The sequence below is a fragment of the Phyllostomus discolor genome, chromosome 4 (assembly GCF_004126475.2).
Source record: "Phyllostomus discolor isolate MPI-MPIP mPhyDis1 chromosome 4, mPhyDis1.pri.v3, whole genome shotgun sequence".
Taxonomy (NCBI): Eukaryota; Metazoa; Chordata; class Mammalia; order Chiroptera; family Phyllostomidae; genus Phyllostomus; species Phyllostomus discolor.
In genome coordinates, this window is record NC_040906.2 from 196,522,559 (window position 1) to 196,535,381 (window position 12,823).

Genomic DNA, 12,823 nt, shown 5'->3' on the forward strand with positions numbered 1-12,823 from the left:
GTCGCTGTGTTATAAAAAGTGCTCCACGCTGGCTCCGTGTCTTTCCTATTAGAACATTGCAGATGTGTCAAGGGCGCACATGTTCCAAGAGGAGCTGAGAAGGAAGGAGGCTCCACCCTCCTTCGCGAGCCAGAAGGCCCCCGAGGTTCCTCCTTCAGCACCCTGGCAGGCGGTGGGGGTGTGCTATCTCTTTAAAGCAGCTATAGTTTTGTGCCTTGGCGTGGTCACTTTGTTATGGTTTAAAACTGTGCAGCCAGCTGTCTGCAATCTGATGTAATGTTGCCGTGGAAACCAGAAATGAAACACTTAAGCATTCACCACAGAATTACTACATATAGCATTAGCCAAAGTAATTAAAAGTTGAGCCATATGGGCTTTCTGGTGGAAAAATCTGCAGTAGAGAGGCTGGAAATCAAATGTTTCTATTTACAATAGTGTAAATCCAGTTTTTCACATCCTTCGGTGGGATAAATTATTGCCTTTTTGTATACTAAAGGTTTAGAGGTGGAGGTTTTTGTGCGGATAATTGGGTTTTCACCTTCTCCTTTAGAAGAGGATCAAATTAAAGTTTATTCTAGTACTCCGCCCTGGGACGGGCTGAGGAGGGGAGCAGAGACCGTCTCGTGTTTGAATGTATATAAATATTTACTGTTGTTTTTCATACTGTAGTTTATTTAAAACCTGTCTTAGAATAGTTCTGTATCTATCTCTTGGAATCAATCATTCATCGTATATACAGTGCAGATTCCCTTCATCTTCTACTACATTCTGGGCCGGAAACTGAATTCTCACACCCCCATATTTGGGGGGGTGGGTGTTTTCTGAATGAAAAGACACAATATGTTATTTCCAGCATTTGGGAAGTGGCACACGCTGGCTTATGTAAAAGGAGGGATGTGGGATGTGAACTGATAAGCTTAAAAGAAATTTAAGTTTGAAAGAAGTGCCATGCCTTTGCAGAGTCTCTATGTTGATAGCTGGAGAGAATTTTTTTAAAGATTTTATTTATTTATTTTTAGAGAGGGAAGGGAGGGAGAAAGAGAGAGAGAGAGAAACATCAATGTGCGGTTGCTGGGGGTCATGGCCTGCAACCCAGGCATGTGCCCTAACTGGGAATCGAACCTGTGACACTTTGGTTCCCAGCCCGTGCTCAATCCACTGAGCTACACCAGCCAGGGCTGATAGCTGGAGATAATTTTTTAAAGGCAAATACTTCACATTTTTTTTCCTCTGAACTCAGGAGGAAGTGAAAAGTCAACACCTCTCTATTAATAAAAAAAAAAACTTCTTGGAATATACTGTTCAACTCCAGTAACTTCTAGGCTACTTAAGAGATTCTACATTTAAAAAAGAAACATTTGGTTTTATTTTACATTTTTCTTCATACAGAGTGTGCTGCACCTAGCTTGTCTAGTTTTCAAAAGGTGGTGATGCAAAGAAAGTGATTAGCTCCTATGATTTGTGATTTGTTAGAGGCAGCCACCTCAAATCTTTATTTTTTTTAACAGACTAAAAATAAATATTAGTTCAAAGTTCTCAAGAGCTTCTGTTTCTCAAAAATAGATGGAGCATGTGAAAGCAATTAAATAAATACCTGGAATACGTTATTTTTCACCACAGTGGCTCTGGACAGCAGAAGCCGGGGCTGGCGGGGAGGGGGGTGAGGGTCCTTGCCTTTAAGTCTGTTGTCCTGGCTTAGCTTTTCTGATTTCCCCAGGAAAGTTCCCCCTGATGGCCTGTTTCCTATGTGTATGATTTATGCCTCCGTGGACTGAAGATTTTTATACTAGTTCTTTCTGTACTCCATTGCTCTTTTTACCTCCCCCACCCCTACACACGCTTGTGCCCCACTGCAAGCAGCAATCCCCACACCAGGTATGAGATACATATAATAATACATCAGACATTTTTTTTATTCATAATGTAAACAACCTATACTTCATTTTCACTTCAGAACTTTTTCATGTGCGGGTTTATGGACATTCGGACGCACAGGTTTGTCCCGTCGGTGGGTGCAGAGACTTTCTATCATCTGCTGCTGATTTTTCTTCTGCTAGACTGTCCTGGCTTTCCCACTGCCAGAAGGCAGAATGTTTTTAAGTGATTTTGTGTGATTCCTTGCATTGTGGCTCGTTCAGGTGCCGATTGCCCAGAAAGAGGGTCCTTCTCATTCCCCTGGTTGGCCACTGCTACCATTTCATCGCCCATAACAGTTCAGTCAAGTAAACGTGAAATTCAAACTGGACAGATCATTATAGAGTAGGAAGTATATTTATTCCGATTGTTTTACATTTTGAGTTTTAGGCCAAATGCAGTACGCCTAATTACTAGTATGCAATGTAGCCTCCCTCCCCCAGCACCTGGGGGTGCGGTTTCTATTCTTGGTCACCAGGTAACCAGTAGTTAACTTAAATTCTGGAAATTGTGTGCAACATAACTCTAGGAATTTTAGAGAAATTGTACGTGGACGTCAATACTCTTCATAGAACGAAAGCCTGAGAGATTCCCCCTGTCCCATGACTTGTCACTCCTGGGGTATAATCACTACTCTTTAGTGGGTGAGTGGCTTGCTTGGGTTGTGCAGGGAGAAGGTGCAGCGGCTCCACTGGGAGGAAGAGGCCGGAAACTGTGTTGTATTTGTGCCTTCCGTAGAGCCAGAGTGCTGTGGCAATGTTCGTAGACTCACAACACGCACCATGTTTATACCTAAGTACCGTATTTCGCCATGTATAATGCACACTGTTTTGTCCATATTTTTGAGGGGAAAATAACTGTGCATGTTATACATGCGTAGTACTAATTCCATATCTATATAAATGTTTTTTAATTCTTTTATTTATGCATGCACATTAAAAGTGTAACTCTAGAAAGCAATAACGATATCCGTATGCAAAATAATACCCTGGAATATGATCATCGGTTTTGTTTCTGAGTATAAATAAGTAAGAAATTGAATTTAAAAATTAAAACGAAAGATTTTTTTCCCCCTGAAAGTTTGAGACAAAAACATGGGTGCGCACCGTACACGGGAGCACATTATTACACGGTAAAATACGGTAATTCATATACTCTCGGCCTGGTTTCCTCGTGAACTGTTCTCTGCTCCCTCTTCCTTGCCTCTTTTATTGTCTCTGACGCTGCGATGAATGAGCGCTCATCTTGGGGGAATGTTTCCACGTCAGACTCGTGCTCGGAGATGTGGTTTGTGTCTGTCCTGAGCATTCAGGGCAGGCATTCCGCTCCCTACGCCTGCCTTCAGTGAGGCAGGTTTGAGGAAACGGAGAGAAAGCTGTTGCCAGGATGTGCAGCGTTAGCTGGAGTCGCACCAGCTGCCTAGGGTGTGCCGCGCCTGCGCACTGCTGCCGGCTCCGTGCTCCCGGGACTGCCTGAGCCCAGCCGTGCAGCAGCCCATTTCATTGGAGACTTCTTTTGCCTTTTCACATTTTGAACAGATAAAACAGAGGAAGCTGCATATTGAATGTTGGAGCCGACTTGGAAGGGAAACCCTGATTTTGTTCACAAGGAAAGGATTGTTTCTTGCCTGGGTCATTGCTGTGGAGAGAAATTTTTTTTCCTGTCTGTAATGTTGGATACTTGAGGGAAAACAGCTGGGCTGAGCATACTTGAATCACTGCAGAGCGGAATGGGATGCTGGGGAATATGGACTGTAGCGTATGCCTGAAAAGGTCAGCTTTTTCCCTTGTCCCTCTTGGAGGAATGCAGGGGCTGTCCTCAGGCCCGCCTGGTGAGCTCTTGGGAAGAGCTGGGAGAGGCCGAAGGCATGGCTGAAATGTGGCAGGCTGGCCCCAGGAGCGAGAGAGAAGGCGGCGTTTTGCATCTCTTTTTCCTGCCATGCCAGTTTTGATTTTCGGGGAGGACTGGAACAAGTCAACAGAATTTTTGGTTTGGAGAAGCAGTTGGTGACCACGTTTAAACAGCAAGCCCTGATGGGCCAGACTGAGGAGAGCCTGGCCCAAACCACAGCAGGCAAACGGGAATTACAGGGCCGGCCTTGGAGAGAGTCCTGCGGAGTTCTCCTAAAAGAGGACCGGGAAGTAGTTGAGACAAAAATGTACCCCATGCCGGTCAAGGGCGAGGGTGTGTGTTGTGCTGCTTAAGACCTGATTCTCCACTTCTTAGACTCGAAGATGGTAGGTGGAGCTCTGGGAACCTGTTGGGCAAACTTGGTGGTGCCCAGAGTGCAGCCGCAGCCCTGCCGGAGCGGAGGCTGGCAGAGAGGCCGGGCTGCACCCCGCTGCAAGAGCAGAGCCCTGGAGCGTTGGTGTGATTAACTTTTCTTTTGTTTCTTTGCCAGTCAAGAGAACAATCGGATGATGAGACCGAGGAGTCGGTGAAGTTCAAGAGGTTACACAAGCTGGTGAACTCCACTCGCAGAGTGAGGAAGAAACTGATCAGAGTGGAAGAAATGAAAAAGCCCAGCACTGAAGGTAAAAAAGCAAACTCCACCCTGCTTCTTCCAAAGCAAATCGTGTGGGGGCTGTTTTGAGGAGAAAAAGGGTATGATTTCAAGTGGAAGATGGATTGAGTTCTGGCAGAGGGAGAATTGGGGCTGCGTGTCAGCTGGGCAGTGCTCTCAGGATGGTGTGGGGTGAAGGCTCTGGCGTCCAGCGTTCCGGGGGCTTAGTATTTTAAATAGTACAGAGATGAGAACTGGCTGGTATGGGACAGTGAAATCTTCTCCAGGTGTGGCCCAGCTTTCATTTTTGAGCTTATATAGCTTATATCATTTTATATTAATTTATTTTATAACTTCCTCTTAGCATAAGCCTCTGTCCCAAAAAGGACAGTGGTTCCTGCCCAGTGGATTTGGTCGGAATTTGATAGGCAGCCACCTCCAATGCACATCTGACAATGGAGGCACTTCGTGTCCTCTCGGCTCTCTGAGGGACGGTCAGATCTCAGTTCAGATGAGGCTTTAAGCGCCTCCCGTGCAGAGTGGGTCCCTGAGAGCTATATTGCCACCAAGCCACGTGGTAGATGAAGCAATAATGTCAGAAGGGGCGTGAGCTTGGATTTCTTGGAATGAATAGTTAACCTTTCAAGTGTAGTTACGACAGTTTGAATCACCGTGGGATCTGGCTTTTTGTTAGTAATGTGCATTTGCAGCATCTTGTAGAAAATCTTCCCAAAAGATGAAAGAGTAAGATTTCCTGTTTGGTAAATGACTGGAAGAAACACTGGAAAGAATGTCCTTTTTTTTTTTTTAAAGCATATTTCTTATTAAAATGTCACACCTACATTGTGAGGAGTTTAAAATTTTTAACATGTAGATTTAGAAAGCACCATTGTGGAGATTTTTTTTTGGTACACAGATAAAATGAAGCTGTGGAGGGAATTGAATTCCCCTTCGTTTAGGTAGATGATGGTTTCCTGCTGCGGTTATTACTGTTTCTTCTTTTAATTTGTTGTAATTATTTGTCAGTTTCAATGCCCTGGAGGAACATGGCAGGTGAAGTGGTTACTGTGGGAGAGAGGAAGTTGAAAGGGAGAAGGAAGGAGGGGGAAGTGAGAGGGATCGGCTTGATGGCCAATTCCACAGACTGCGAGTTGTATTGAGTCTCCTGGGGTTCGTCTGGGTGTCTTTTTCTCCTGGGTGCAACGCCGATGTTGCGTTTGGATGTTTGAATGCCTGTGTGCCGGTCACAGTTTCCACAACACGGAAGAGAGCCTGGCTTCCCCTCTCTGGGGCGGCTCGTACTGAAATCACGCGCGGTGTCCGTCAGTGGCATTAACTAGAACCACGTGGAGTCGCCATCCTTGACTCTAGGGGGCGTCGTGTTCTGAAATCTCGTGCACACTTGACAAATCTCAACGTCACAACTGGACTGGCGGCCCTTCTTCAGAAACGAGATCAGATGAGTGGAGCAGTTAGTGTTGACCCCTTGACCCCTTCGTACCTGACAGTCACGTGTGTGGAGGTGGCCTTTCCACTAGAACAACATGTTTAGAAACACAGAAATATCCTAACTCACATATTTATCTCAGAATAAATAACTCGACCAACTCTGAGAGACATAGTTGTAAAAAGGAAAAATATACACCAAAAGAGAGAACTCTAGGGTGAAAATAATGACCAAGTGGACTTTTCACTCTGAACTTGAATTCATGTTGGTGTGAGTTCCCTGTCTCAGGTGGGGGGCGGATTCAGCGAGCTGAGTCCCGAGTGAGTTGGGGAGCTGCGATGCCATTGGCTGGGCTTGTTGGTATCCCCAAAGCCATGACCTGTGACCAAGAGAGGCCCCAGGTGTGTGTGCAGCTCAGGGCGTCTGCATCGGCTGTCCCCAACAGCTTGCTAGACAAGAGCTCCCTCCAACTCCTGCATAGAACCCTCCGAGGTTCCTCATTAGCAAAAGAAGTGGGACTTGCTACTTTGGCCCCTGCTTTTGCAAGCAGTTGAATATGATATTCATATTCCCAACTCCTGCCCCAGACTTTTAAGGATCTGATCCTTTGACTTCCTGCATGCCTGGGCCAATACTATGTTGTCTGAATATTTACTGAGAGCATCCTATATGCCAGGCACTTCCTAAACACTTTAGGTTTTATGTTCTAGTTACTAGATCTTCCTCCGGATGGCCACCAGAGGCAGGACTCATACCATGCTCATTTCACAAAGGAGGGAACTAAGACACCAAGAGGTGAAGAAATTTACTGCAGGTCACCCCACCAAGCCAGCCAGTAGAAGACCCAGAATTAGGTTCTGGCAGCCTGTGTCCTCTGCCTTTTGGGTCTCCACTCTGCTCCCACGCCTCCCCTCAGTCCCCAGCTCTGCAGGCTTGGAAAATCCTGGAGAGTTATAACCCTTCCCCCAGGCTCACCTGGTAACTTGAGTTTCAAGCCCTTATCTGGGGCACAGGTGACCCTCGACAGTGTTAAACTGCAAGCCAGGCCAGTGCCCTCTGCCCATTTCTGTGTCTTTTTCTGGAGCTGATACTGTCCCACCCCCTTCCCTCATTGCTGCAGCTTTTGGTGGAACCCGATAGTGAATCACTGGCTCACGTTCGGTGCTCTTCAGCATCACAGGGTACTGCCCCAGACCTTTCTGTTTACTTTTATCCTCCCAATGCCCTCACGGTAGGTATCACTAAGAAACAGACTCAGAGACCAAAGTAATTGCCCAAGGTTCGTGGAGATGCCGAGTGGCAAAGCCAGGGCTGGAGTCTGGGGCATAAATCTGTGTTCTCAGCCTTAAGTCCTCCCACATGGGATGCTGTCAACATCGCCTTTCCTTCTGAATTCTGATCTCAGCTGAATAAAACAGATAAAGGTCAATATGCGAAGCAAATCACACCCAGTGCCGACAGAGTGAGCACTCCCGATTGTCACTCTCCCCGTGGGGCAGTTGTACCTCCATGTCAGAGGGGAATCGCTGAAGCAGTGCTCTGAACCCAAGGGGTCAAGTCCAGGCTGGGCATTCATGGCTGGGGGCCCCGCAGACGGAAGAGCCTGCACCACGGGAGGCTGGCCCCCAGCACAGGCTGGTGCGGCCGCATGTCCCGCCAGACTCCTCAGTAGATGCCGGCTTCCGGGGCCAGGAAGTAGAGCTACCTAAGTCATGGTCCCAAACTCAGATGTGACGTGGAAGTATTGCAGTCTCTGATGACAACCCTAAAAAGACAGAGCCCAGAAGATTTCCAGCCCACTGCTGAGTGACAGGGCTTTAATCTATTTAGTCAACCCACCTGATTACCCTGAAGCCCCTAAGGGGGTAGGTAAGGGCCTTTGCACACCTCTGTGGACATCTGGGCCACGGAGAAGGCTGTGCCTCTCCTCTTGGCCAAGGACAGGAGACTGTCTAGAAGAGGTTGCCACTTGTACTCCCGGCAACACGGGAACGGACCCCCGGCCTCCACACCGTGTACGTCAGATGTCCTGAGGAAGCAGCCGGAGACTTGCATGATATTTGCTCACTGCCTCTGGTCTGGCAAAGTCCTGTCAGAACCCTGGACCCTAATTTTGACCTCTCTGGAAAGACCCGGGAATAAATCTTCAGCAAGTGTGTTTGTGCTGCATGCAGGTCGTGGAGGGCTTTGGACTGGACAGTTTCCCCCTCTCCCTTCCCACTGCCATCTGCTTAACATCTAAGTCAGTCTCAGGCTGTACTGGTGGCAGTGGTCCTTTTTTTCCTGTTTGTCACTGTGAGGTCCCATCTGTTGGAAAAGTAGGAAACGCCTGGAATTTTTAAAGGACTGCTACCAATTCACTCATCTTTTCCCCGCTGTGAAGTGAGGGGCCCTCTCCCTTTATCGCCGACGTTTCACCACACACTGGCACCCGCGTCCCAGCTGGTATATTTAGCGCCATCCCTCTGTTCCAGGAAACTTTGTATTTTTTCCCCCTTCCCAGTTCAGCTGGTGGAAACCTGCCATGCTCCAAAGTTTCCTTATAATTAAAAGGACGCAGCCAGATGGGGTCACTACACCCACAGTTTGACCTACTTCTTTTTCTCACATCTGTGCACATCACACACGCAGAAAAGAACTCAGTTTTCCTGCCAGCAAGCCCAGACCTTTCCACTGGGCTCCGGAGGGCTTGGCGGTGGTACCTGGCTCCGGCAGAAACTTAAGGAGCTGGAATCCTTGAGACGCAGTGGAACGCTCGATGGGGCTGCTGGCGTGCCCAGGCCCTCAGATGCCCCTGCTGCTTCTAGCAGGGCCTGAGGTGTTGGGAAAGCCTGGCTGGGATCACTCCGCTCCCTCACTCTGTGAGTTTGGCCTGTCAACTGGAGACCCGTCATCCCCCAGTTGCATTTGCAAGGCACAGCCCTTCGTGGCGTTTCCGCACCCAAGCTGCCTCGGCGGTTTAATGACATGGCGTATGCACCAGTAAAAAACCGCTGCCGGCCACATGGCGTGCATCACGCTCCGAGTCTAAACAGGCCACCCGGCTCAGCAGGAGGGCCTTCAGAAGGGGAGAGATCCTGATTTTCAGCTTCTGAGGATTAGCGCCCTTAAGCTGGGGAGACTAATGATCCCCAAATGCTAAGGAACACGGGTCATGGCAGTGACTGGTTTGGATTGTCCAAATGGCATTCGTAATAGGTCTATTAAGGTGTTTGGTCTGTGAAGCTATTTAAAGAGGGAGAGGAAGACGCAAGTGAAACCTGTTAACATTGAGCTCGTGTGAAACTACACGTTCGTAACCACAGCTTGGTTATTTTTTTGTGCATGCTTTTGTTTACGTGGGAGCCAGGCTAGTGAAGAGTACAAGTGATACAGGGGGGCTGGCGCGGTCATCGTGGTTTCTGTGTGGGCTAGCGTAGTTCTGGGGGGCGGGGTGCGTAAAGAAAGGGGTGAGAGAATGCGAAGGCGTGTCTGGGGGCGCGGCCTCACCCTGTCTGTGCTGATTCCTCCGCAGGCGGGGAGGAGCCTGCCCCGGAGAACTGCCCCGCCCTGGACGAGAGGTCCGCCCTCTACTCCGGAGTGCACAAGAAGCCGTTTTTCTTCGACGGCTCTCCCGAGAAACCTCCGGAAGATGATTCCGACTCTGTCGCCACTTCTCCATCGCTGAGCAACCTGGAGACCTGGGGAGCTGGGCGGAAGTTGGTCAAAACCTTCAGCAAAGGAGAGAGCCGGGGCCTCATTAAGCCCCCCAAGAAGATGGGGACCTTCTTCTCCTACCCAGAAGAAGAAAAGGCCCAGAAGGTGTCCCGCTCCCTGACCGAGGGCGAGATGAAGAAGAGTCTGGGGTCCCTGAGCCACGGGGTAAGTACGGACGGTCTTTGCTTCTATGACAACCACCGGCGTAGGCACCACCTTCTAGTGTCCCTGGAGGAGGTTCAGAGCGTCCGCAAGCACATCCGCTTGAAGAAAACGGATACTAATTATTCGTGTTCCAGAGCTTTCCTCTGCCAGCGCCCCTCCAGAAAAGGCGTTAACACCACGACCTGTGACCTGCAGCTGCTGCGGCAGAGACCCAAAGGGGGAGGGAGCTGTGGCGTCCCCAGCAGGAGGGCGCGCGGGCGCCCCTCGGTCAGCGAGTTCAATATCACCTACGTGGTGGAGCGGAGCCTGTACAGCCACCTGAACCTGACCCAGCTAGTGCGCCCTGCCTCAGACAGGACCCTGAGCAAGGCTGAGAAACAGGACCTGAGGCGGTGCTTGCTGGAGGAGGACGAGGAGGCCAAGAGGAAGTGGGCCGCCACGGTCGACCGCTGTACTAAGAGGGTTCTCTTGAGAATCCACCAGAAGTCCGTGAGTCTCCACGACGGTCACCAGGATGGCCTTGTCATTTCCGTGATGCGTAGTCAAGCATTATGGCCTTGGTTTTGCAGAGCTTGGCACCCTCCCCTCTCTTCTACTTCTAACGTCCTCACTTCTGGGTCCATCCCACCATCCTCTCAGATTTCCAGCCCTGCTGCTGTTACCCTGGAATGGCTTCTCCTTCTTCTCCATTGTCCTCTTTCCAGCTGCAGCTGTTTGATTTTTAATTAAAACTCAGCATGGATGCTGATCCAGAGCAGGGCCTTCTGGGTCCTGGGGTGGGTGGGGTCTGGCCTCCTCCCGGGAGTGGCTGTCTTCTTTCCCAGCCATCCTGTCACTGGGTCTCAAAGAAGCTGATTCAAAACAGAGGACGCTCTGCCCTTAAAAGAGATGCTTATTGTTTTGCTTAATTAAAACAATTAGGAGCTAGCTCATGGAAAGATCGCCATCATTGCAAGTACCAGTTTGGTGATTTGGAAACGACGTCAAGTGTGTTTCTTTTATCAGTAGAAGCAAATGGAAAATTCTTAACTGAAAAGGGCAGAAAATTAAGAGCTTTTTACTTAAGTCTAGTGGGTGTTCTTAATCTTTTTAATCGAAGGAACAGATATTTAAAAACGTCCTGCACGGCTCTCTGTTCTTTTATACATAGTAAGGAACAAAGGTGCTTACTTTCAAATAATAGAATGTTTTTTTTTAGTTTTACTCCTGAATTACTAAACTTGGTAAAATGTATTTTTAGGGCACAACTTATTTTGAACTTGAGGGTATAGGTATTTTATTCCCTGAAATTCCCACCCAACTTCCGGGCCCTGCTGTCCCCGGGTGCCCTCAGGGCTGCTGGCTGTGCCCTCCCGCCCTCGATTTTTTAAAGGCCTAAGGAATAGGCTACTTTGGAGCCTCTCCTGGGGGCTTCCTCCAGGGTCTGTTCACATTCTTCAGTGAGAGGTTCTTCTTCCCCAGACAATTTCTGTAATTAAATTCATGCAGTAAAGCTCTGCTTTCGTGGGAGTGGAGACTGATTGGCCAATGCCACCCTTACGATGACCTCCACTCTCATAGGTCCTTAGGTCTGTCCTTGGCCCTTAGGTTTTCCACATATTCCCACACGAGCTGACTTTCAGGCTAATGCTTGTCTCCTTTTTCACATTCCCGTCATTCTCACAACACTTTCAATACCAGTAGTGGCAGCTTCTCTTCTGCTGCTTTCAGCATCATGGCAGCCATGTTTTGGTGGTTCGGTTCTGTTGTAAAATAACAGAATTCTTTCTTCTCACTCACTCCGTTCTGGGCCACAAATCTTTTGCATAATACTTGTGGTTAACCAGTCTTGGCACGATTTACTTTCTACCTTTGTTAGTGTCCCGCCCATTCTGTGCCTCTGCCATTTGGCACGGCCTTGGTGAAGCAGAGTCACCTCTCCTCTGTTAACTGACGGCTCCGCTCTGTGCCTTTAAGTCCTGTAATCCTGAGTCGCACGGAACCCTCGGAGTTGTCCGTGTGCGCCTCAGCTGGATGGCACAGCTGGATCAGAATCTTTCTGTCCAGAAGTCCATGTCTAAGATTGGAGCCAGTTAACATTGCACAGGGACCGATTCTTCCTTGACCTTGAGTAAGGGCCTCTGAGCCTTTTATCCCCCCGTAAAAGTGGCGTACGTCATCTCTGAGCCACGAGTCACAGAGGCTGGATGTTTCCAAGGTGCCGTGACCTTGAGGCCGTGCTGGGCAGTACTAATACTTGTTGAAACATGTATTCAGTATGAAATTAGAGTTTGCAGGTTACCTGTTATTGTAAGTCAGTTGTACAATCAGGAAAACAAAACTTGCTAATTAGTCAGTGAATATAAGGGAAAATAATGTTACATGTGAGAAAGAGCTTTTTATTTTTAAGAGATTGAGAGAATTTCTTCCTTGGTTTACTTCAAACGTTTTTTTTCCCCCTCTTCTTTTGTCATAAATCTCCTTCATTTATCCAAAATGCACAGTTTTCTCTAGTCTTCAACCTTGATCTTTCTGTCTTTCAAAAAAAAGTGCCATGTTTGCTTGATGAAGCCTCAGGGAAATGATAATGCTTTGTATTCACTGAAAATGGTCACTTGTCTCACTTTTTATTTGGTCATTCAGTTTTCATTTGGTGGAACAGACATGCATGACATTTTGGAATTTTGTCCATTTTTAAACTTCAACCCTATCCCCCCCAAAACATGTGTTTCCAACTGCATGACCATCCCATTGCCTGGACCTCCTCACCCACAAGCATCTATCTTAAATGTTCTTACAATCACCTGCACGTGAGAACTAGGAGCTCTGTGAACCTCATTGAGGTTTCATTGATGGAGACCACCCAAGTCGAAGATTGGTTTCCTTTCTTTCACTACTCCCTCTGAAGTCTCTCTTCTCTGTCGAAGGGGTGGTGCTTTCAGAACTACTTGACGTTACTGAAAAGGTAGAGATTAGTTCAGGCAATGCCCATTGTTACAGTCTTTGTTCTCCCACAGCGATAAAGAAGAATCATTTCCAGATATCTTAGCGTATCGCCGGGAGAGGTTTTAGGTGGTGGTTATAAAAACCGATCCACTCTTTTTTAAGCTTTTATTTTA

The 12,823-nt window shown here is 48.0% G+C and overlaps 1 protein-coding gene across 6 annotated transcripts in view; it reads left to right on the top strand.

Annotated features, from left to right (window-relative positions):
- The window catches only part of SASH1 (SAM and SH3 domain containing 1), a 299,031-nt gene that overhangs the window by 261,282 nt on the left and 24,926 nt on the right, over positions 1-12,823 (top strand). For 5 of the 6 annotated variants that reach the window (XM_028510426.2, XM_036024863.1, XM_028510425.2 and 2 more), the window contains 2 exons: positions 4,316-4,448; positions 9,379-9,725. In XM_028510426.2, coding sequence (XP_028366227.1) covers positions 4,316-4,448; positions 9,379-9,725 — 480 coding nt within the window. Of the gene's footprint in view, positions 1-2,867; positions 4,152-4,315; positions 4,449-9,378; positions 9,726-12,823 lie in introns of those variants that run through there. The other variant, XM_036024865.1, reaches the window with a different exon arrangement.